At 41.5% G+C, this 24,885-nt stretch overlaps 1 protein-coding gene across 1 annotated transcript in view; it reads left to right on the forward strand.

Moving 5' to 3' along the window:
* The window catches only part of LOC103613786 (protoheme IX farnesyltransferase, mitochondrial), a 103,667-nt gene that overhangs the window by 59,104 nt on the left and 19,678 nt on the right, over positions 1–24,885 (forward strand). The window contains exon 5 of the mRNA XM_017731578.1: positions 9,190–9,260. Within this exon, the coding sequence (XP_017587067.1) occupies positions 9,190–9,260 (71 nt within the window). The remainder of the gene's footprint in view (positions 1–9,189; positions 9,261–24,885) is intronic.

Raw genomic sequence — 24,885 nt, forward strand, 5'->3', positions numbered from 1 at the left:
CTTGTAAGAAGAAAAGCCTCACTAATAGAGTGTGTCAGCCATGAGCTGTTAAAACCAACGCACCTCCGTGTAATATAAGAGAAGAGTTTATGGATTAATATTGAGGTTCCTGGCAGGAAGCACACTGCGGTGGATTAGTATTCTTACAGTTTGAGTGACAATTTATAAAAAGGTGATTAAAATAACCTGGATCTGGGACACATGGGTTGGAGCTAGGAGATGTGTGGAAATGATTTAAATCTCACCTTCCTACTTCCCTGCTCTCATCTCCTGGTCAAAAGCAGAGCACAGCGAGGCTGCTTGATTTTATAGCTCTCTAGTAGTCACAGGGGACTGAAAAGCAGCTGATAATGATGGTCTGGAGGGCTCTTGAGTGACCTGCTCCTTCTGCAACTGCTAAAGCCAGGAGCTCAGGATCCTGCTGTAGTTACTAGGGAGAAATAAAGGCTTCACAGCTCCTGCCTCTCTTCTCACTCCTCTGGAGGAGATTTGTGTCTCCTGGTTGACTCTGGATCTCCTGCTTGACTTAAGCACTGCATTGAGCAGCAGAAATACTTCTCCAAGAGTTCCTGAGTAACAACTTTATTCTTCCACAGGAATTTGTCTAAGCCATCTTCAGTATCAGATTTTATCTCCAGTATTGCTCAAAGCAGCTGCACTGTGTCCAGAGGACCTGGCCTGGTGTATTTTAGGACATACAGTAACTTAAACCAGATACTGACCTTGTGCAACTCCTATCTTCAGCAAAGAGATTGTTACTTGAAGTTTTGTTTGTTTTTTAAATTATACATTGCACTCATGGCATGCTGGCTTCATGACAAATATGATTTAATGCAAAGGAATCTCTTGAAGAAAACGTCTTTGCAAAGTGATTCAGGGGGTATTTTGGTAAGGCATAAAGGTGGTATTTTTCTTCAATCCTAATAATGGTTCCTAAAATACCTAGTAATAAAATAGTTCCTGAAGAAGCCATGTTACAGATGTCAGATGCCTCTGACATGTATTTAATGATGATAATTCATCATTAAAAACATGCAGGGGTAGGGAACAGATGTGGGGTGATCAGAGCTCAGTTGTTGAAGTGTGTGTGGGGAGGTGAAGTTTGCCTTTCTTATTCCGGGGCAGCACAACATGGATGAATGTTGCTTCATTGCCTTGTCTCTGTGACCCTGGAGAGAAAGAGCACTTTAACCCCTCGGTGGGAGATGCACCATTATGCTGCCGTTTCTCTCCTGGGTGCCATGATTCACCAGCACAGAGGTGGAAGCTGAGTAACAGCTTCATCCTTTTCTTCTCCTCTTTTTGTGTCCAGGGTGACCTGACCCAGTGACACAGATCAAGAAATGGAAAGATCCAGAGGGAAATTAGCTGATTTTTGGCCAGATGAGGTAATTCTGTGGGTGCAGTTGGTTGGGTCAGCACAGGGGAAGGGCATGAGGTGTTTACCTAACTAAAACACATTTTTTAGCCATTTTCATTTTAAGATGAAAAGGAAGATCCCGACAGCAACAAAACCCAAAAGGATGGGAAGATATTCAGTGCAGCATGTCCTGCACTCGGAAATTGCCTCCTTTGATCAAGGAGCCCAAAAGCATTGATGGGCAAGTGTCCTCCTGGAAGAGGGGCCAAAGGAAGGCTTGGAGTAAGGAGCTTTGTTTGTGGATGCATTAATTGTGTGCTAAATAAATAGGGCTTGGTGGTGGTAAATTATTATTAGAAGTCTTTGGCAGCTGGCCAGAAAGCAGTGTTCCTTCCCATGGCAGTTACTTCTCTGAGGTGGATTACATGAGGTGAGCCTGTCTGTGGTATCCAGTTTTCATTTCCCCTGAAGCCATGGCTGACCTCTGTGAGGCCTTGGGAATACACTACTTAGGTGGCTCACTAAGTCAGCAGTTTTCAAGATTAAACAGCTTGTGAGGGCCTGGTTTTATTTTTATTATTATTTCATTTTTGTTACACTATCTTCTAGCAAAATATGATTTTAGTGAGAAGATCCAGGCTCATTGGCGGTCACTTGACCTGTTTCTCATTTACTAAACCAGGAGATTCATGTCTTTTCTCCCATTTCAAGCCTTGGACATTAGGTGCATTGAAAAAATGAGGTTAAATGAGCTGTTTTTTCCTGCACTGGTACTAGAAAACTTGATTCAAAGATGAAGACAAGAAAAATTTTTTATGTGGAGTAAAGTAGATAAAGAATTTTGGTGCAAATGCCATGTTATTTAACTTGTGAAGTTATTCATACACTGAAGATGACATGTACTCCTTAACTATTGTTAATTCCTTGCTCCCTGCAGCAGGCTCGGACACATGCAGTCCCAGGGTCTTTCCTTCGACCCTCGCTCCTCTTCCCCAGGTGAGTGCTACAAGCACATACACACCTGCCGAGCCAGTGGTTTATCCAGCTGGCTTCCCTAATTACCAGCAGTGTATTTCAGGATGTGTCCGTCATCCTCTCCTCTATCCCAACCCCTCACTGCTGTGACAAGCCCCACAGATGCAGCAGCAGCATTAGGAACATGTTGCTGTGACACTCCACGTTATCACAGCTGTGAGCTTTTCAAGCTCCTTGTAGTGGCACTTGTGGTATCAGCAAAGGATCTTGTTCGGCCAAAGCGTTGAGAAAGGGGCCCAAGCTGCAAGAGCTCAGTGACCACTTGTTTTGTTGTTCAGAGCCACTAAAAGGCTTTGGATGAGCTGAAAACAAACACAGAGCACTGTGCCAGGCATGCTGGCAGCTCCAGCCGCTGCTGCCAGTTCAGGATACTGAAATACTAAATGCCATGTAAAGCCTAAAAAATGCCCCATTCTGGGGACAGTGAGTGTCTCTGGGAATCCGTGGAAATCCATACTTGTGAGTGGTCAAGAGAAAAACATCATCACCTCTTGAGCACTTAAAAGCAGAGCTGGCACAAGAGGTTGTTAGTCCAACAGGTCCAATGGGTGCAAACCAATGCGTCTGCCTTCTCCATCCTGAAAATCTCTAAAGTCACAAATATCAACATTTCCTAGAAATTCCCTCCTGTTCTATTCCGTATACAGAGCAATGGGCTTTTAAATGCTGGCTAATAAGAGGAATGTGTCTTTTGTGGGGAAAAAAACATAATAAACTGTGTCAGATCCTTTACATGGCAGACCTTTCCAGTTTTGTGGGACATGACAGTCTGGGGTTTAGCTGCCCTCCTCTATCTGTAAGTAACGTTGTTTGGGCTTGCATCAGTCTTGTTTTTAATTAGAATCCTCTTTGAGATGGAAAATATTAAAGCAGATCTATAGTAAGACTGGGAACTCCAGAGCCAGAGGGTTTTCAGATACTGCCTTAAAAAAAAAAAAAAAGAGAAAAAGCTATTTTTCTAATCCCTAAAATATTTGCCTTGCTTTATTTTCATATCTTGAAGACAAACAGGTGCTGTGTGCCCTTTATGATTCTCAAATATACAATCTCCAAGCCAGCAGTCTCCAAAGCCTTCCCTTGTTTGTACAATTAGTGTGGGATTTTCGGAATCACTCAGTGTTGGTCTGTCTCTGCTCTCATTGAAGTCAAACTGCCATTGACTTCAGTGAGAATCGTGTTAGATCAGCACAAGTGTTTTTGAAAATCCTTCCCTCCACTTTTTCTTAGTCACATCTGTGTACAATTGAGTAAAAAGACCTTTGTAATATGCTTTAATTATTCTTTGTCGTTTTCATATAAAAGTGATTGAAAGGAAACTAGAAGGAAACCTATAATAGTAATCTTGACTTTGATCTTATTTACCATGTATTATATGTTCTGTTTTTCTTCTCCATTTATGTGATTATATATTACTTTATGACAATGTAAGATAAATCACTGAAAACATGAGGAGTAGAAATAATTAGGTAATACAGGGGGGAAGAACAGTCTCAGAGGAAGGTACTTGACACTTCGTGGTCTGGTGGGTTTCCAGTGTTGCTTAAAGCAACTTTCCTTTGGCTTCATGGGGAAGACCAGGAGACTTCATGTGAAAGGCTAATGCTGAAACCTGATGAATTTGGAGGCTGCATGGCCAGCTGCGAGGAATGGCTTTCTGGATGTCACCTTCCCAGGAAACCGCAGGTTATTGCCCAGGTATGCACAGTCTGCTCTGCCACTGTGCTTTCCACACAGTTTTGGTCCACCTGCTCCTCCTTGGTTCATGCACCTTTTCAGTTTCCAGCATGTGTTTCAGTGGTGTTTCTGGTTAACTGTTTGCTCTTGGGCAATACCAAAGAAAACCAAAGAGAATCAGAGCTTTCTGTACCTTAGGGGAATTGGGAAAACTCCAGAAACACCTAATTCAACAAGATTGGTATTTTCAAGACTTGCCCTATACAGCCCAGCTTACCTCTGGCTGTAGATATTCAGTGAAGTGCTGTAGTGAGGCATCCAGCTGTAGTGGTTTTTATTTATATCATAATAATACTTGCTTGGGTCTGTAGCAAGAGATTTTAGCTGAGATGGGGCTTTGGCTCATCTTTTGTAGCTTTTGTAGCTCATCTCCACCTCCCTATGCAGTATAAAGCAGGGAGGATTTTGGACCCCAGAGGGAGGAGGTGACTGCTTCACTCATTAGTGCTGAAGATTTACCTGAACTGCCCTTACAGGATGCTTTTAAGAGAGCACATGGAAGCCTGCTTGGATTCAGGGGTGGTTTTGCAATGGGAGGACCTCAGAGTTATGTTAAATTAAATTGTCTTTTAATGGCAGGGTTCCATTCCATCTTTAGGCTCCTGGGATTATCGGTTCTGCTGTAAATATGTGTTTAGCATTAGAGTAAAATGTTCTGTCAATACATGGCACACTGGTTGCCTGTTTCAGCTGCTGCTGTTTCCACCACATGTCACTGATTAGAGCTGGGCCTGGCCAGTGGCCAGGCTGGCGCTTGATACACTTGAAATCCAGAGTGGTCTATGAGAGATGTTTATTAGCTGAAGTGTAGCAGATCTGTTTGATAAACTCTGTGGCATGTTGTTCCTCTTAGTGCACTCTGTCGGTGTTTTTATGTGAACAGGAGTAAAGGTGTTGGGACTGTTTGTAATTCAGTAGATGCAATCTCTCCTGCATGACCATGGATGGCAAATGTACTATGTGCTCAGGGCTCCGCTGGCCTAATTAACTGAAAATCGTCAGGCCACTGTCTTGGGAAACTTAATAGGTGGTCTTGGTGTTCAACACCCAGAGGGTGGTTGCGGCACTGACCAGGCTCCCCAGGGAATGGTCACAGCCCCAAGGCTGCCGTAGCTCAAGGAGTGTTAGGACAATGCTCTCATGCACAGAGAGGGATTGGTGGGGTGTCTGTGCAGAGGCAGGAGTTGGACTTGATAATCGTTGTGGGTCCCGTCCCACTCAGGAGATTCAGTGATTCTGTGAACTGATGGAAGGAGCGGAAGTCGCCTAAAGTGCTGGCATAGTGTAATCTGCATCTGCAAGGTGTTGTTACGGAAATCTTGGTGTAGTCTTAATCAAATTATTAGTCTGTGAGCCCTCCGGAAGGTCTGAGTGCTCAGCTGTCCTCTGCAGGCACTGCTGGTTCCAAGAGGTAGCTTGAAATTAAATGTTCTTTAACATTTCACTTCTAAAGGAAGTGGAAACCAATGTGAAGAAGCTGAAGGACAGAAAGCCCATGGGCGTAAACAGCTCTGAGCAGTAATGTGACAGCTATGCTAGGAATTGTGACATATTTAAGATATAATTACTGTATATTAATGAGATGAGATCTGCACAAAAAGCATGATGAGCCTGCCAGAGAAATAAACCACAGAGTACTGGCTGGCCTGATTTATTTTTTTTTCCATCATCATGTTTTAAATGTTCATGCATACTGATTAAAATTTAGGTTAAGCTCTTGAGAGCTGTTGCCAAGTTTGTCACTCAGGGCCTTTTAGATGCTGTAGATTTAACCCTCAGTCTGCCCTTTTGGTGGCCCAGAATCAGTTTCCCAGATACTGAGGGCGCATAATATTTTGTCATGTCCAACTGAACCGATGCATTGAGACTTCCTGAGGAAAAAGCCTCTTGAGTGCTTCTAAAATATTTATTTATCTAGGATTCATCTTACTGAATTTACTGTTTGCTGAAATAGGCAGGACTTTGTTGGCCTGGCATGAGATAATATGTTTGACTTCACTCTTTCATTCCTGTGGAATGATATTTGAGATGCATGTCTTTTTAAATTTTTTCTAGAATATCAGGGGAAAATAATTTCAAATGGAGAATTTTGCTGAATATCTGGGAGCAAAATGGGAAAAGTTTGATGAATGACATCTTGCTGACATGTAATAGCAACTAGCTCAAGTGAAGGAATCTAGGGCATTGCAAGTAAAAGGATTTTTTTAAACTGTAGTTCAGTTGGAAATACAGCGCCATGCTGTATACATACACTTGGACGGTAACAGATGATTCCAATTGTCAGATTTAAAAAAGCGAAAAAATTCAGTCTTAAGTCATGCAGTAATTTTAATTTCAGGAGCAGCCGTGTCTGTATACAATAGACACAGACATTTTTTGACTACTTAAGTCAGCAGAGGAGATTCTTGTTCAAAATTTATATTCTGTTCAGAGGTTGATTACTGTATTAAATATATGGAAATATTTGATGCACTAAGCATGGCATCATCAGCTTATATTGATAACCCAACTGCATACGTATAAATTCTTTCAGGTGTTGGCTATCCAACTGTTCTTCATTTTAGCCATTTTATGTCTGAGACACATTGAGTTTAAAACTTAAACCTTATTTTGATTTTATCCATTGCACACAGATACCTTTATGCATAAGCTTAAATGCTGTCAAATAAGCCAAAATCTCCTCACATGCACAAGTTTAAACTGGAAGTAACTCAAAGCAGTCAAACCTTTGTGAGTAGAAGTAAGACTTGTGACTTACGAAAAAAAGTAATTGTAGCCCAAATATTTTCTGGAGAACAGACTTTAGCCATATAGAGTTTTTCCCTTGTATTGCTCTACCAGTCTGATGTCAAATGGCATTTTTTTCTTCATTTGCTGTAATCATCTCTGAAATATAGCAGTGAAACAAACCATTAGCGAAACACCGAGCTGTCAGAGGCAATCACTGGTTTCAGATCCAAATGGGGCACTTTTCCTGCTCCAAAGAAACTTGTGTCTGTATCCTATAGAGGTTCTTTGTGAAACATCCAAAACTTCCAGGTTAGTGGTGTAGTTGAGAAGATCTGACCTGTCCTTCCAGCATGACGTGGGGGGCAAGGACCCCTCAGTGCTTTTCTTCCAAACCAACATCTTCACCAGCTCCGATGGTTGTTGGGAGTGACCCTGAGCACTGCACATCAGCTGTAGCAAATAGTGGATGACAAATTCCCTGTCAGCTGCCTAAAAATCACTGTAGGAGCTGCCCAGTGCTGTGCCACAGAGTTCAGGCAAAGCAGAAGATGTATGAACAGCCTTCCTTCCTTCCTTCCTGCCTTCCTTTCTTCCTTTGTTCCTGCCTGCCTTCCTCCCTCTCTCCCTCCCTCATACCTCTTGGCTGAGCAGCCTGAGTTTGCTTTAGGAATATCAATAATAAAGTTGGAAGGCAGAGATTTCCAGTTGTTACATAGTCGTTATGTGAAGGTAATAGATGGGAAAGGTAGTTCCTGAAACTCCATGTGCCTGGAAATGGAGCAGCTTTCCCTTGATGTGCATCTGGAGCGCTCTGACAGGTTCCTACTGCTCCCATGGTCTCTGTCCACTGGCGTTCCCATTGGAGTGCTCAGTAAATAGCAGGACCAGTAACATGGCACTGTCAAAATGAAAATGTTTGTTAATTGAGTCTTTTGTAGCATAAAATGTTAAATCAACTTGCTTGAATAGATTTTATCATGTAGTCATTTATCGTATGATCACCTAAAATCTGTCTGCAGTTTGGCTGCACTGAGCTTACTGTCAGTGTGACTGTTCGGAATTATGGTTTGTTATGGTACTTTTCCTGCATATCCACTAAAATTGGGATCCTACCCCAAAACCTCAGACATAACATCACTAGAAAATACTCATTCTGTAAATACATCCTACTCTTTCTGTAAGCAAATCTCTGCTAATTACTTGTATTATTGTTTTGCACACATAAAACTGATTGGCTTTAGATTTGCGTGGATGGCAAAGTACATTCAGCTTTTCCAGTAATATTCTTATAAAACAGATCCTGCAGAAGCCTGAAGGAATTCTGAGTGGGCAGATAGTACTGCCTGAATTTTCCCATAGGCCATGTCTGAAGTCAAATTGGGTTGTGACATTAAATAACACCATATGGTGTGTTCACTCCCTCCTGCTCCAGCTGGAGGCTTAGAGCTGTTCCAGTAGCGTTTTACAAGAGTTGATTGATTTTGGGGTGGGTTATAGATTCTGGCAAGGTAGATGATCTTCGAAAAAACCGTAGTGTTTGTCTTTTAAAGACTAGAAGTGCAACATTTGCAATGACAGTCTGTATTAATATAAAACTGGGGTCAGGGAGCTGGGGGGGCTCAGCCTGGAGCAAAGGAGGCTCAGGAGGGACCTTCTGGCTCTCCACAACTCCCTGACAGGAGGGGGCAGCCAGGTGGGGGTCTGGCTCTGCTCCCAGGGAGCAAGGGACAGGATGAGACGAAACCGCCTTAACTTGTGCCAGGGGAGGTTTAGGTTGGGCATTAGGGAAAATTTCTTCATTGAAAGGCTTGTTGGGCATTGGAAGGGGCCACCCAGGGAAGGTGGTGGGGTCACCATACCTGGAAGTGTTCAGAAAACCTGACATTCTCAAGTGGCACTTGAGAATGTAGTTTAATGGTGAGCACAGTGGTGGTGCCGGTTGGACTGGATGATCCTGAAGATCTTTTCCAATCGTAATGATTCCATGATTTCCATGTATGTGTATGTAAATGTTAATTGTGTATGTCTAAAAGCTGTGTCAGACCTGTTGAGAAAAGAACTTGGAATCAAACTGTACTTCAAATGATGAACTTTTGGAGTCTTGTAGAAACTATTTTTGTCCTCTGGGTGGTTTTCTTTCTAAGGGCCTGCCAAAAGCATCAATGCAGACTATCAAAGCTCCATAAAACCCATTTACCATTTTTGTTGTATCCCTGAACCTTCAAAAACAGAGATTAAAGCACCTGCAAAGGCAGACAGGACATTCCACGCATGGCATGTTTTCCGGTATCCTTTAATTCTCATTCTTCCTTTCTTTTTTTAAATTGCAGTTCTTTGAGGTTCCATTTGATTCAAATATGAACAGGACTAAAAACAGACCACTGGTGCGAGGACAGATCAGGTAAGGCAGTGCACACCTGCTCTGGCTAAGGAGGAATAGACCTTTTATCTATTTCCAAGTTTCTCTCCCTCTTCAGATGACAAAAAATAGCACTTTTGAGACAAAACGCTTGAGAAAGAAATGCACCTCTCTGTTCCTTGCTATTTCTTCATGTTTATAATTTTCGTGTGAGGAGTTTGGGTAGTCAGCTGTAAAATACTGAATTTTTCAATACAATAGAATTTCCCCTCACCTTACACATTTCTTCATGTGTGATGACTACGTGCATGGTGTGGCAGCATGCAGTTATGTTCCACTGAACTTTTGTTTTGTAATAATAAATCTTAAAAGTTTCCCATTTAAGAACAAATACAAAAATGTGTGTTGCTTCTTTTGCTTCTACATGTTTAGCTGGGTGAGAACTCACAACTGTGGCATCTTAGGAAATTAACTGAAAAATTTGTCATCATCCATAAGTAAATTCCTCCCCCCACCATAAAAAAAGTCCTGTATTAGCATAGGAAATTCCTTAAAAAAAAAGTCCTCCATTCCCTCTGTTTTCTTGATTATGTATCAGTTCAGTTTCTTAAAGGCTGTTCGGCAGCTAAAACAGCAAAGTGAAAAAGAACATCAACAAAAACCCTCTAACTTATTTGCAAACTGAAACTGAAGGCCCAATTCATAAATGATTCAACAAACAATTTTAGTATTGCATTTCCATGATTTGTGCCAAAGAGTATTTATAATAAAATTATGTTTTCCCTTAGGCTTCTGCGAACAGTTGGTCCTATTCATTTCTGTGTTTTATCCATTCACCTTTGGAGGACTGAAAAAAACATGATAGATGAAATTACAAGAAAATTGAGACAAAATAGTCAAGTGAACCTTGGGGGTAAATTCACTCGTGTGGTAAATAGTTAGAGCACTTCAATAAACTTGTTCTGATTTGTTCTCAAAGGTGGTGCTAATTGCAGATTCCCAAGTTGAGTTAATTTTATTTAAAAACATATTTTAGGGACCACTGCAGTGAGGGCATCTGTTGGATATACAGTAAGTCAGGCTTAATTGTGTGATTTAGGGGACCTGCACTTCTGCCTCCCTTGCATGTGGTCCTTAGGCCCTGGGAGAAGGAACGCTTATTAGGAAGAAAAATGATGGGGGGGATTTTTAAAAATTATTTTTTATTTTTATTTTATTTTATTTTATTATTATATACCGTTTTGTCATCGCCTGCTAGCATGGCTTGCAGTGCTTCTGGAGTCAAAGATATAACTAGGAAGCTTTCTGTCAACTTTTGATTCAGAGAAAGCAATTTATTGTATGTTTCCTGTGTCCTTAAATGAGCTTCACTGTCATCTGAATGCACCACAGATTGGCAAAAACCGTATTTAATGGATTTTCTTACTTCCCCCCCTTTCATATTTGCTTTCACCACAAAATGGGAATGTTGGGGACATTGAGCAATCACTCACCAATCTATCTACCTGCCTGTCAACAGCTAATTTAAAGTTCTTTAAAGTGTCACTTCCCTTGAATAATGCTGCTCTCGCTCTCTGCAGACCATGGAACACGTAGACCTTGACTGGGGTTGTTTCTTCTGCAGTGTGCCAGGGGAGAATAATCCAGTGCAAGTGATCTAACCTCGTTGTATTTTGCCACATATTTCCTGGTGTTCCTTGAACTCTTTCCGTCCTGGCTGGTTAAATAAAACTGTAAATGATTATGCTAAAACAAGTCAAAACCGGATGAGACAGGGATGGATAAATAGTACATAAGAGACTGGTGTCTTGGAAAGAATCCAGAGTGTTTGGGGAGTTCTTGCCCAAAATTTGTCTGACATTTGAGTTGTGACATTTTCTTCTCTTCAACTGCTTCATTTAATGAAACATTTGCTGCTTTTTTAATTCTGCTGTGTTACAACATCTGTGCTATCCAGTGCAAATGAGGCATCATTTTCTAATCCATCTTCATTTGCAGTTTGTAAATATATTCTCTTCTTTTTCTTGCTTTCCTTGCTTTTTATTTATTTGGCATAGTCATTGTTACAGAACTGGACAATATGGGTAGCAGTTTTTGTCCTGAGCTTGAGATTCCTTTTGAGAAGGCTGTTAACTCTCCATCTGGTTGGCTCTGCACCTCTTGGAAGGGCTTTTGGTGGTGGTTTTGATGTGACTCCTGCCCACTGAAAACTGCACTGAGGCCAGTGAGAGTTTTTCTAGAGGCTGTGCCATCACAAACAGAAATCTTACAAACTTTGAATGTAGACCAGAATCAAACTGGTAACCCCAGTGAGAGGTTCTTGGAGTTACTGAGTCATGCAGTCCCTGGATGAGCTGGTGTCTCCATTTTAAGTAAGAGAATTCACAGAGCTGGCTCATTAGGAAATGTTAAGCTTTTGTAGAGAAACTATTCCCATGTGTTTTGCTTTGTGGCCTCCATTTGCAGCTTCAGCCCCCAGTTTGTTTAGGGTTAAGACCAGCTGTCCGTTCTAAGTGATCTTGCTTCAACATTTCTCCCCTTTCTTTCTGCCTGAAACTTTGAGAAAACACCGCAAGTTCATCTCAGGGGTTCATTTCCCTGCGTACACATTCATGTGGTTCCCAAACCCTCACATGTCACCCTTTTCTATGAGTTGCTGAGGACTTCCAGTTTCCTTTGGCATTGATGAGGAATCTCAGTAGCTTTCAAAGAAAGGCTCTTTGGCCAGGGCTGTGCTATGGGGCGTGGAGGTCTGGCTGGAGACAGTATTGTTCTTTTACTGGTGGCATTCAAGAACTGTCTCAGTTGGGCAGCTTTGGCCTGTCCATCGCTCTCTGTGAGCCAGGAGCCAGTTCTGCAAAGATCTCTGGAAGGATGTGATTTGGAAAAGTAATTTTCCTCCATCCTTTGTGAAGTCTCTGTATTGCATCATCTTGATGACTGGGACAATTACTTAGGGATGCAGTGTGCCCCTGCTTTATATTTTGTATATCTGGGCTGGACAATCCATAAAGGCAACAACACAGAAGGATTCTGCAGAGCTGGGGCTGCCGAACATAGGGCCAAGAGCACATTTACCTTATTTGCCAGCCCCCAAACCCACCTCTGGTGCCCCCAGAGAATCTTCTGACGCTGAGATTTGGGAGATTTGTGACAAACACCACCTGATAGTTCATTGACTTCTTGCTTTACAATGTTCTATTTAATTTGTAAAGCTCTGAAAAAATGTTCTCTTTGAGCAATGAGACGTAACCATCCCTATTCTCTATTCAGAGAGTAATCAGAGACATCCTGTTGCAAAAACAACCCGAGTAGACCCAAACACAGCATGCCACTGAGCGCCATCCATCATCCTGCCTGCCCATATGTCCTCCTCCCTCCTCTGACCCCTGAAGTCTTGTTTGGAAATACAAACAGCTTGAGAAGTTCTTTATACTTGGGCTGCAGTGTTAAACTCATTGAGCATATTTGTGTTCTGCATTATAACAGCTGATGCTGGTTTTACTTCTATGAATTGGTTTTGTGTCATTGACGAGGAAAAATTTAATGTGGTCACACAATCTTAGATTCATCTAAAGTGGCAGCAGCTTTTCCTGATTTCCTGTTGGGTATGATTTATTCCCTTGCTTTTTAAGGTAATGGATTTAATTTTCCTGCAGATTAATTTAAATAAATCTCTGGTATGAGCTGCAGTAGCTGAGGGAGATCAAACTCAAGGGTGACAAGTGTCCTGCTCTGTTATGTTGTGCAAAGTGACAGGTTTTATCACCCTTTACCCAGAACTGCACACACTCCTTCTAAAAAGTGGCTGTTTTATGAACTTAGGGTACTGCTGGATCTGCTGTGCTAATCAGTCATAAAAGTCTTCATAGTTGTACAAGAATAGTTTTTCATCTTAAAAGAAAAAAAGACCTTGAACAGTATGTTCTGAATAACCAATTCACAGCCGTGTAGACATTGTTCAATTCTGCTCCTGCAGTAATTTGCAACTTAGAGCTGTTTTCTGTACCCAGTCCTTTGGCTTTGGCCTCAGCAGTGGCTGCCTGGAAGTGGGGTTGGGGCTTCTCCTTCGCTTACCTGGACCACGAAGCATTGTACAGGCAGTTTTGGAGGATGGTCCAGGCTGAAAGGGGCCTTGGGAGAGTTAAGACCCATCTCCTGCTCACAGCAGAGTCAGCTCTGAGGTCAGACGTGGTTGCTCCAGGTCTTGTCTCAAAACCCTTCAGTATAATGGCTTCAAACTGTGAAAGAGTAGATTTAGATTAGATTTTAGGAAGAAATTCTTCCCTGTGAGGGTGGGGAGGCCCAGGCCCAGGTTGCCCAGAGAAGCTGTGACTGCCCCATCCCTGGAAGTGTCTAAGACCATGTTGGATAGGGCTTGGAGCAACCTGGGTTAGTGGAAGGTGTCCCTGCCCATGGCAGGCGGGTGGGAAGAGTTGAGCTTTATGGTCCTTTCCAATCCAAACCATTCTGGGATTCTAGGATAAGACTAACATGCTGTGAAATTTATTGATACTCTCCTTATGCAGATTATTTGCACTCAAGCTACTTTTCTGTACACATTTAAGAAGTTTAAGTCTATTGAAATGGCAGAAGCGGCACAACACAGCTAATGCCTTGAATGCTTCAACAGAAATAAATCTTTGTGTCTTTTAGAGAATATTTTTTCCAAGAAGCCCATTAACCTCTTCCCTTAGCAATGCCCAAGGAGCTGTGTTCTGTGAGCTTTCCACTTCTCATGTTCACAGATGATGGTTACTGCAGTTAATGGAGGCAGTAACACTTCTGCTTACTGGTATTTCTGAGTGGAGTGTTGACTCAGTTTAAACTGCAAGCCAAACTATTGAAGCATCAGACCAAAAAGGGCTCCTTTGCTAGTATTGTTTCTCACCAATGGCTTATATTTGTGAGTTGTAGTTATAGTTGCAGATATGCAAGTTTGGATGTTCATGAACTAATAGAAAACTGCAACATGTGAAACTTTATTTATTCAAAAACACATTGTGACTCAAGACTAGTTCTATGCAAAACTGAGTTTTTCCACTCTGTTGCCTGTAGCAGACCTACTATTACAAGTGTAACAAAACCAGTCCATGCTGAAAAAATGTGTGCATTTTAAAACAAAATTCCTCCTGTGATCACTGTGGATAACTCAGGGTAATTAGCTTCATTCTTAGCTTCTTAACACTAATGTAAATCAGGAACATTCCTGGTAATGTTAGTGGAGCTGCACGGATATAAGTGAGGGAAAATCCATGTCCTGGGCTTTCACTGAGACCTGCATTAAGTGTTTTGCTAGCCCTGGTTAAGCCAGAGGTTTAGAACCTCCCCCCGGGTCTTGCTACAACTTTGGGTCCCATTTAGAGCTTAGCCCCTGCTTGGCTGGTGGCTCTGCTCCTTTGGGTGGCCATTTCAGACAGGTTACATTCTACTTAAGTTAAAACAAATAAAACAAAAACTCCATAAATCTACAGTTCTTTAAGAATAATCATTTTTAAGAGATCAGATGCTCATTCCCTCCAGGGGAACATTCTGATACTTTGTTTAGAAAATACCTCATTTTACAGGGACTGCCCTGAGATCTTTTGAATGATAAAAATGTTTCTTTTTTCAGTGGGAGGCTTTCCTCTTGTTTAAACAGGGCACAATTCAAAGCAGACACCATCATGGCAGCCTTTTCAAGAATTTCTTATCCTGCTTGTATTCAGGCTTTATTATTTGAAAACAAGTAAATGCATTCCTTCCCCACCACCACCCTCCTGCCTTCATTTTTTTTTTTTCCCCACCCTGTGTTTTCCAGGAGCTGTCATTGACTGTGTTTGGTAAACAAGAAATTTAAAAGGCAGCTTTAGATTTTTGACATGTACAATTGCTTGTAAAAATGTAGTTCTTGCCTTTTGAACAGGGGGGTATTTTAAATTTTTTTTTCTGGCATGGCCATGTCACAGAGAGGTTGGGGGGGAGAAACCTTGGGGCTAAAACATAGTTTAATGAGAATAAAACCCACATCAAAGGATGGTCTAATGGAATGATATAATGCTTACTGTGTCTCTTTCCCAAAGGGGATATGGATGACAGTACTTATATTTCAATTATCTATTCACTGCCTGCATGGGATGTTGATTAAATGGTTCTAAGGTATTAGAGGCCTTTTGTAGAATGCACAGAAAAATGGTGATACTGCACATTATCCTCAGATCAAAATGTGTGTTAGGAAGAAATTACATAGCTCTAACTACGTATATATTTTGTTTCTTAGGGCAATAAAGAGGGTTGTTTTATTAACTCCACATTTGAATTTGTTTCAGTTGAAATGAAGCAGTCTCTGGTTCTCAGCTCACTCCTGCCCGGGCCTCATTCTGCCACAGCTCAACACAGACATTCCTTTGCAGGCAGCTCTGTTTGGTAAATATAAATCCTGCAGAAACACTTGACCCCTCATGCCTTGCGGCTTTTCAGCTCAACCTATGGGTCTTTACCCCCAAATTATTTATCCAAATATTTAATTGCTTGCGGGGCAGTTGATAAATCGGAGTCCATTGTGCCTTGCCTCCCATTAGGAAACATCCCAGATGCTCACATATAAAGCAGGAGTCACGGTGCATTTTGCTAAATAGCTGCTCCATCTGCTTGGGGAGAACGCTGCAGAGAAGTGATACGGGCTCCTAATGGAGTTGTCTTATCCTCTCATGTCAGCTCCTCGCCGGGGGGTAGAGCTGCGGGAGCTGGAGGGAACCAAGCCTTTGTACACTAATCCTGCCATCTTTGCGTCTAATATGAATGGGCCTCTTGGACACTGATTGCAGCCATTGCCTCTTTCCTTCTTTAATTGACTAGTGACGAGTTATTTTCTCCAAAGGTGATGTTAAAGTGAGTTTTTACAAACAAACAATATTTAAGATTGAAGCCCAAGATCCTTTCCCCGGCTTAGAGGCAGTGTTCTCCTGATGGCTCTCCCTCCCATTTCTGTCAAACATTTCAGGTTCATGTTTGTAAATTCTGGCTTAATGCAGTCAAAAGCCCAACACTTAGTTCCCTGTATTAGTATTGAACCATATCTGGTTTAACCACAACAGCATCATCATTCACCCTGTGCCAAGTGGTGTAGGAAATGTCACTGCTCAACAAGTCCATTATGGAGCTGCCTCTGATTAGAAGCTGCTATACCTTGAGATCTGTTTACAGTGAGTCATGTTAGAAGTGCATTTCTCTCTGTGAAGGACAGAGTTTGTCATGTCTCATACAAGTTATAACTTACATGTTATCAGCTTCGCAAGTCAGATATAAAAGAGGTTTTTCTTGTGCTTTAATTAGCTGTGTGAACACAGATGCTTGTTCTCTGGTCTCTATGACTAGAAAAGCTGCATTCCTGAGGCTGAGATACGTGGAAAACTGCTTTGATGTGTTTTATTTAGTTCTTTTTGCTAGGAACATAAAATCACCAGGAATACAAAATTATAAATCGTGCTGGAAAGGAGACACGGTGACTCCTGTTGCTGCCTGTGTGACAATAACTATGTTGTATTCATGCACTTTGATGGTGTATGAAGGGTTTTTCTTTTTGTTTTTCCACTAAAAAAACCCGTAACTCCAGATGGTAACTGTAGATAATCTACCTCAATAATAATACAGGAATCCCAAAATACAGGCATCCTCATCCTCTTCACCTCTGAGATGAGACTTGGCAGCTAAGAGTTCGCTATAGAGTGTTCCCATGCTGTGGCTGTCAAAGGCATGTTTGCAATGGTGCAGGGGAATCTGCAGATGGGCAGAAAGAATCTGGCTGAACTTGGAATTTGTCAGGCTCAATCTGCTCCATTGCTCTTCCACTGGCTGGTGTCCAGAGACTGGTCCTCTTCCCATGGCAGATCTTTGCTTCTTATCCTGCTCTCTTTGGCTGTAAGGAATAACTTAATTCCTTAATTTTCATTGCTCCTGGAAAGGTATTTAGAAGCAGTGTTCCTGTGCTGAGATGACTTGACTATCTTCTCTCTTTCAGTTTTTGAGGAGCAGGTTGATAAATACTCTAGAATGTCAGTTTTCTCTGTCTGAATGGAATTGAGATCTGGCCTGAGACTTCTTTACCCACTGCTTTCCAAATGGGAGGGCTTAGCAGAAGCACATGTTAGATTTAATCGTTCTAAATCACAGAAAAATGTTTCTGGAGAAACCAAATTATCCATCCTGTTAGTCAGGTGGTATCTGGCTCTTAAAGAGAAAACTGAGATTTTGAAGTAGAATGAATGGATCACTTAACTGCCGTGCTCTAAGGTTAGGTTAAAGAGGAGGATTTAGTTTAAATATTATGGGGGACATTTTTCAGATTTACTGTAGGTTTGTCTTGTAAGCACTTTAAAAAAATATTTACATTTTCATGACTGCAGGGAAGCTGTGAATGTTATTATTCACCCTTTCACTCCTACCTAACAAAGCCATATACCACAAGCATGTTGACGCTCCACAGGGTTGCTGAGGGTTGTTATGATTAACATTCTGGTGTGGATGTCAAGTGTATAAGAGCATAAACATTTTGTAAGTATAGGTCCTTTTCATTTGTAATTCTTTGCTTCCAAGTGAAGTGATGAAGCCCAATTGGAGTGTCTGCTTCATAACAAAGGGCAGCATAAAAGTTTTCGTTTTGTCTGAACTGCAAGTCTCCCCTTGGTGCACTGAGCTGTCTCATCCCACCTGGGCTCAGACCTCAGGTCAGGCTCATGAAACCATGAAAAAACAGATCCTGATATCATTTGCAGGGAGTTAAACTGGTAAAAATGAGAGCAGGACATGTGGAAGAGAAAGCTCGATGCTAAGGGTGGGACTCTTGAACTCTCCTTCCTTGGCTGAGTTGAAATTCTTGCATCACCTTAGCATCCACATGGCGCCTTTGTGGAAACCTTCAGCAAAATCAATCAAGCCAATTTTGATTTACTCAAGCATAAAAAAGAGAGATATGTCCCTTTCAGGATCAAATGATTGTTTTAAATCAGCCGTGTTGTTTATGATAGTTTTAAAGCACCTCGATCTGGGAGGGGAGACAGAACATCTGCAGCTTGGGTTCTTGAGGAGTGAGAGAAACAAATTGCCCCCACTTTGGATAAAATACAGTGTTGATTATACTTTTATACAATGATACACAGCCGTGGCAGGGCGGCCTGGGCTCCATGCTTGGTCTGTTTCTTTTTTGGGAGAGAAATGAATTGACACAGACAGGCATTGTTTTATCCTAGTCTGTGTTTATTTACGCTAAATACACTTCTGAGCAAGTATATTTGATGGCAAAGCCAGAGCTGGTGGCAATTGAGAGGCAAAGCTCAAAAAGGCAACTAACTCCATGATGAGACTTAGCCAGCGATACGTGTTTATCCATCACTGAACTCCCTTTATGCCAGTTTCTCACTGTATGACATTCCTTGGGAGATTTAGACATCACTCATTGCATCCTTCCCTGTTTCCCTGTGGATGGTCCAGCTGTCATTCAAAGTCACGTCCAGGTTGATGCTGATGGGCCTGGCTGGGCCTTGTGGACAAAGGAAAGGTATTAGGGGTGATTCCTTTCAGAGAGGTTGGAATTTTAAAGAGGTTTATTTGAGGATCAAGTCTATAAACTCTTTTTCTGCAGACACAATTGCTGTGGTGTTTAAGTGTACTTAAATTCTACCCGTTAACCCAGCTCCTTAGATGTTTTGGGAGCACTTACCAGTCTCATACTTCCTCTTAATACTGAATTCTTCCTCAGCTCAGATTTTATGTTACACGTGAGGTTTGGAGTTTTTCCATTATTTTCCTTTTTTTTTTTTTTTGGCACATTTAGGGAAAAGTACTGTCCAGTCTGAGATTAGCAACATCTTTATCATAGTCATTACCAGAAATCAAATCACAAAAAAGGCACAAAACCACAAGTGAACAGAATTGCAACAAGTGTATTCTGGCAGTCTTAAAAATTGTGGTACACCCAGTTAAAGGGGATTTGATATAAAATTCAATATTTGTAGTACATGTAGAGTCTGATCTGCCACAGCAACATGTTTTTGGGAATGAAATACCAGACACTGACAGAATGTAGATACTTCTTCTTAAACTGTGAAGACAAAATTAAATAATTCATTAAGAAAAAAAAGACTTGACAAAGCTCCCCATTTGCTTGTCTGTCTTCAGTGCTAAATGATAGACAAGCTGTATTCTGATACTTGCAGTTGATGGAGAAAAATTGAATTCCCAATTAAAAGTGTAATTTAGTTTCACGTTTTAGTTCTAAAGTGCGTCATCCTTCATCCCTTCTCATGACTCATGGACTTTCTTGCATGACTGAAAGAGAATAAATGGATATCTATTAAGATCTTTCTCAACATTTTCTCCCTTATAATAGTACCATTTTAGCTCATTGATACATATTGTTCAGTTTAATATAATTCTGGTACTTTGGAAGTTTAAGCTTCAGTCAGCAGGTTCTTGGGCTTTTCATAATATTCAGCCACAATGTACCTGTAGAAGAGAATATCAAAAGTGAGAGTATGAATTGCTTGTGTTAAGTAAAGCTTCTGATGATGCTGAATCAGAAATATGTGAAAGAAATAGAGGTCTGGCAGTATTTCCATTCTGCCAGTGTTACAGCTATTTTTTTTTCCTTTTAATTGGAAAAAATATCTTTCCTTGAGACTAATCCAATCTGTAATTGAAAGTTGTAGTTGAATGTAAAACCATTTTGCTTTGAGTCCTTAAAAGCTGCAGCCTCAAAACTGTGCTAATTAGGGGTCATGATGTATTACAGAGTCCCAGAATGGTTTGTGTTGGCAGGGACCTTAAAGACCATCTAATTCCAACCCCTCTGCCATGGACAGGGATGCCACCCACTAGATCAGGTCATCATGTAACCACTTTAATTCAGAATCTTACATCTGAATGTGGATGTTTTTTTTATCAGGTATACCCTCAGTCTGGCTGTAGAGCTCTTTGGGAGTTTTATCTAATGTTTTTTGTAAAAAAAAAATTGAATAATTTTAGTAAAGTCATCAGCAATGAAGCTACTGATCCACGCAGTGTTGTTACAGTTCTAGCTCCCATTAGTAGTGTTGTTATTACGATAGAACTTTTACAGCTGACAGTGGTCATGAAGATGGTTTTTATTACTAAATATATAAATACACAGCCTGAAAGGGTTTGTGTGGAAAGTTAAAATTTCATTTCAGACTTGGTAGCTTGCCATCATTCAGCATTCTGCCATGATTACTGATTTCTTTTGAATGCTCTGGGCCTTACCTCAAACATAGAAACTGTATGAGAGGATTTTTTAATCTTCCGTCAGAAGTGATTTCAGGGATGCTACCATTGCTATCTGGGGCAAAATGTGCCTTTTCCAGCCTTCTGGCTCCTTTCTCACAGTCAGCTGAGTTGGCGGCACTTGCGCCAGCAGACGACCCCCTTGCCAGTTCCAGGCATCTGTCCATCAGGGGGAGCAGGCTTGGAAATGACACAAATGCAGTCCAGATGTGTGCTTGAAGGAGATGGGCCTGCATCTCCGTTACCTCAGCTGTGGGAGCAGGAAGGCTTCTTACAGTCTTCGTAACATCCTTGGCTCCTTTTGTCTCTTCCAGATGGGATGGGATTGCCTGCTCTAACTCCTGAGGTTGATGGCCCTCCCTGATTTTTCTGGTGGATCTCTAAAAGCTGCTGAGCAGAGTTCAGCAGTTCTTGGGTACTGATCTTAAAGAAAATAAATGTAAGTTTAAAAAAATACTTTTGGCTGATGCTCCTCCCTCTGAGGGAGGTGATCAAGCCATAGCTCAGTTCTGTAGGACAGTCATGGTGACCACAGGCGCAGCTCCTGTCCTGGGACTTGTTTTTGGCAACTCTTAATATTGCCTGGCTGCAGGAATTGAGAAGATGCCAGGAGACGAGCAAAAGTAAATCAGCAGCTAGGGAGAAGTATGGTTTTCTGCATGGGTATAGGTGGAAATCTCCATGGATGTCTTCCCGCCTTCATGACTGTGGGCTTCAGCAGCCACGGAAACAGTCAAAAGGGTGGTACTTTAACTTCTGTTTGTGTAGCCTCTCATCGCTGTTGGAAAAAGGTGAAACCTTCAGACTGACGCTTTTGTCTGAGTTTGTAAGTGGCATCAGAAGCCTTAGGAATTTATTACTGACATGGAAAAAATTAGGAAAAAGAGGAAGGGGGTTCCTCCAGCAACTTTCTACTGACAAGTAGTCTGGGGACATTTTTAGTACCTAGAGATTCCAGAAATAATAAGCAACTTATGATGCTTCCTCCTGAAATCTGATTTTAATTATGGTTTTGGAACAGCACTGGACTCAGCCTGTGATGGTGAAATGTAGTTGCAGATGAGGATCACACTTGTTTTCTTTGTCTGCCAAAATACCTTATCTTGAGCTCCTGCTATTTTCAGCCCATCTGTGCAGGAACCTAGTTCAGGCTGTCCCTCTTCTTATTACAACAAATTGTTTTGACACTATATGCAGATGGAATTTGGGCCCACAGTAGCAATACTGAAATTATTCTGAGCCATCTGTCTCACCTCTATTGTCTCAGCATTGTTTACTTGCCACTGTGGAAGATGCTGAAGTCAGGGATAATTTAGTACTATTTCTGTGGGTGAGTGAGGGGAGGAAGCACAGTGGTCTTGCTGAACCTGTGTCTTGGATGACACAGAAAACTCACCAAAACCCATACCCAGTTTTTGTCTTGTAGAAAAGTAGGTAAATTGCAGTTTAAAGGGCAGAGTCTGTGCAGAGTATTTGCTGTTACTCAAATCCCACACAGAGGAACACAAGGATATGAATTTGACTTCATTTGGATATGGAAATTGATCTAAATAAAGTTTCTTCTCTTCCCACCCTCCTTCCTTGTCCCACAAGCCCATGCCTGGATTCTTCCTTCACCATCCCTGCTCTGCTTATTTTAGAGCATTACCCTGCATTTGGCATAACAGATCCATGGTCTTGTGGCCTGAGGGACAGTTGTCAATAATAATGAGATCTAATACAGAATAATCAGCTGGGAATTTAAATGTTCCAATCCATTAAGGTACTCCAGGCATGCTGCAGCTAAACAAAAGAGCATTGTTGTTTGGAGTTTTTTTAGTTTATCCTTTTAGAAGTGAGTGATGTGTCTATGAAAGGTTTTTGACGGACAGGGAGAAGACAGGATTTATTGCCTTTTGTATTAGGCTTTGAATCTAATTTTCAAATATACACACTTATACTTCACCTGCTTTTATGTAAATATGTTTGGTGTGCCCAGTTTCCCGTTAACACATGGTCACAAGTTAAGTTTCTGATGTATTTACATAACATCTGAACATGAATTGCATACAACTGCTGATTGTATGAATGCATGTTTTCAGGTTTCATATGGACTTTGTGTCATCATTTGTATGGGAGTGTCAATCTATTCACAGGAATAGGTTGAAGCATGAGATGCTGATACAGGAATTTTCCATATTTTTAAGTATTGATAGGTTTTAAGAGGGAATTGTGTCTTGCTCTTTGTTGTTTTTTTGTTTTTGTTTTTTTTTTTAATTTGTTAAACTTTTGCCCATTTTTAACACCATTTTTTAGATTGTAGTTCAAACTCTACTTTGACAGTCGTCTTCACAAAATGTTTTGGCAAAGACAGCACAGAAAAGCCTGTGTAAGTAGTCCCACTGTTGATCATTACAGATATGAAGCTTGCTAATGCTGCTGTGAGATAGGTAAGATACTACATTAATTTTATAGATGGGCAAATGCTTTAATTTGTTTTCGCCTCTTAATTTTTCCGAGTAAGGCTGAGAGTCAGTAAGTACTATTATCCATGGTTCCAGAGCCTGTTAAATATATTTATTTCCTGCACGTGTGTGTAAGCTCATTATTTATGTATAACCAGAACATCTGTAAGTGGCAACTAGTTTAGGGGTTATGTTATTGCACATGAATTAAAATATGCTGCTGCATTGTCCAAAGTCTCCTCGCTCCTCAGGATGAGGGTCCACATGGATGTCTCATGGTCATGTGTGTAGGAGATACCTGAATAGCACCCATGTGGAATTTCTCCTGCCTGTTCCCATTGCCTCCAGCAGCTCTGGGCTGTCCTTGAGCAAGCCTCACCAGCCTAACCAGCAGCATCTCTCCAGAGCTGAATGAAGAGAACGTGGTCCTCATCTTCCTCCTGCTTCTTGTTCTCCCCTTGGATGTTCTCAGTGAAGTGCGACTGGGGTGGGGGCTGTCTTGGGTGAACTCTCTGGGAAAGAAATGACAACACAGTTCCTTTGGATCAGGAAAAGTTTGATTATTCACTAGTCAAGCTGAAATTCTCAAAAGCTTTTAGTTGAAGATGGATGTCTTTTAGCACTTTTATTAGGCAGATTTTGGCATATTTGCTGTCAGTAGAGGAGAGAAGAGGGACGAGGCATAACTACCAGGTTTTGGTTTGCCTTTCGGAGGTGCCCTTTGTGGTGACATACTGGGTATTTTAGAGTTGAAATTTGAAGAGAACTCATTTGGCACTTCTAGTATTTTTCCAAAGCCTGATTTTAATCAGCCAAATAACTGAAACCAACTCCTCCCAAGAATCCATCATAAAACCTAGTTTCTTACTCGAGATGTTTGCTTTCTGAGATAGCACAGTTTTCCAATGGAAGATTGCCTTTTTTTTCCCATGGGAGCGATTCCGTCAGCAAACATGAATGCCCAAGTGAAATGAGGCGTATGTACCAGCATCTGTCACCAGCCTGGGCTTACTGCATGGGATGGTTTAAGGATGAAGGAAACCATCAGAGACCCCTCAGCCACTTTTGAGCACCATGTGAAAATTCCCTGGCGTTGGGTTACCCAGGGCTGATATGGGCTGCATGGTAGCGTGAGGCTGTAGTGGAAGGAGCTGTGTGAGCATTAGGTGGTGGGGTAAATCAGTGTCACAGCCTTTCTCCTGCTCCAGGACGAGATGCTGGTCTCCTATGGTTCCTTGGTGAGATGTGGGCAGCCTGGCAATGGAGAGTGCATCAGGTGAGCAAGCATCACCCCATGTACCTGAGTACTGACAGACAACATGAGCATGGACATGCACACTGGTCCCTAGAATACATAAACTAGTAGAAATCAGAATACCCCTTGAACTGCTGTGCTTTAAGCCTAGGCTCAGTCTTGTCTTAAAATCTACAGTGTCACTGAAGCAGAAAGAGCATCACCAGTGACTGAAATCTCTCTACATGTTCATCAAGTATTTTCTTCTTCCCAGTGAGGAGTTGCTTATCCTTCTCCTAAACCTTATAAACATGACAAGTTGACATGAGAGTGAGTTGAATTCTCCTCTACCTCATGTCTCACCATGAAACAAAAGTTCTGATTTCTGATTGCAGTGTCTTTGTGATGCCAAATAGTATTTTAAGAGGCAGAAATAACAAAGCTGAGTCATCAGATCACAGTTTGACTTTCTAATCTCAGTTGGAGTTTTAGGAGCAGGCCTTTGTAAGTCAGACAATTACTCTTCTTTGTTGAGGAAACACTAGAGAGAAGTAGAAAAAGTGAAGTAGTTCAGCTGCTTAAGAGGAACCACCCCATTGACTTTATGCCCTCCCCTGAGAGCATTAGGATGATTACAGATGCTGATCAAACTGCCTCAGATTGCCCAGAGAAGTTGTGGCTGCCCTACCCCTGGAAGTGTTCAAGGCCAGGT

Source organism: Corvus brachyrhynchos, unplaced genomic scaffold, assembly GCF_000691975.1.
Source record: "Corvus brachyrhynchos isolate BGI_N302 unplaced genomic scaffold, ASM69197v1 scaffold904, whole genome shotgun sequence".
Taxonomy (NCBI): Eukaryota; Metazoa; Chordata; class Aves; order Passeriformes; family Corvidae; genus Corvus; species Corvus brachyrhynchos.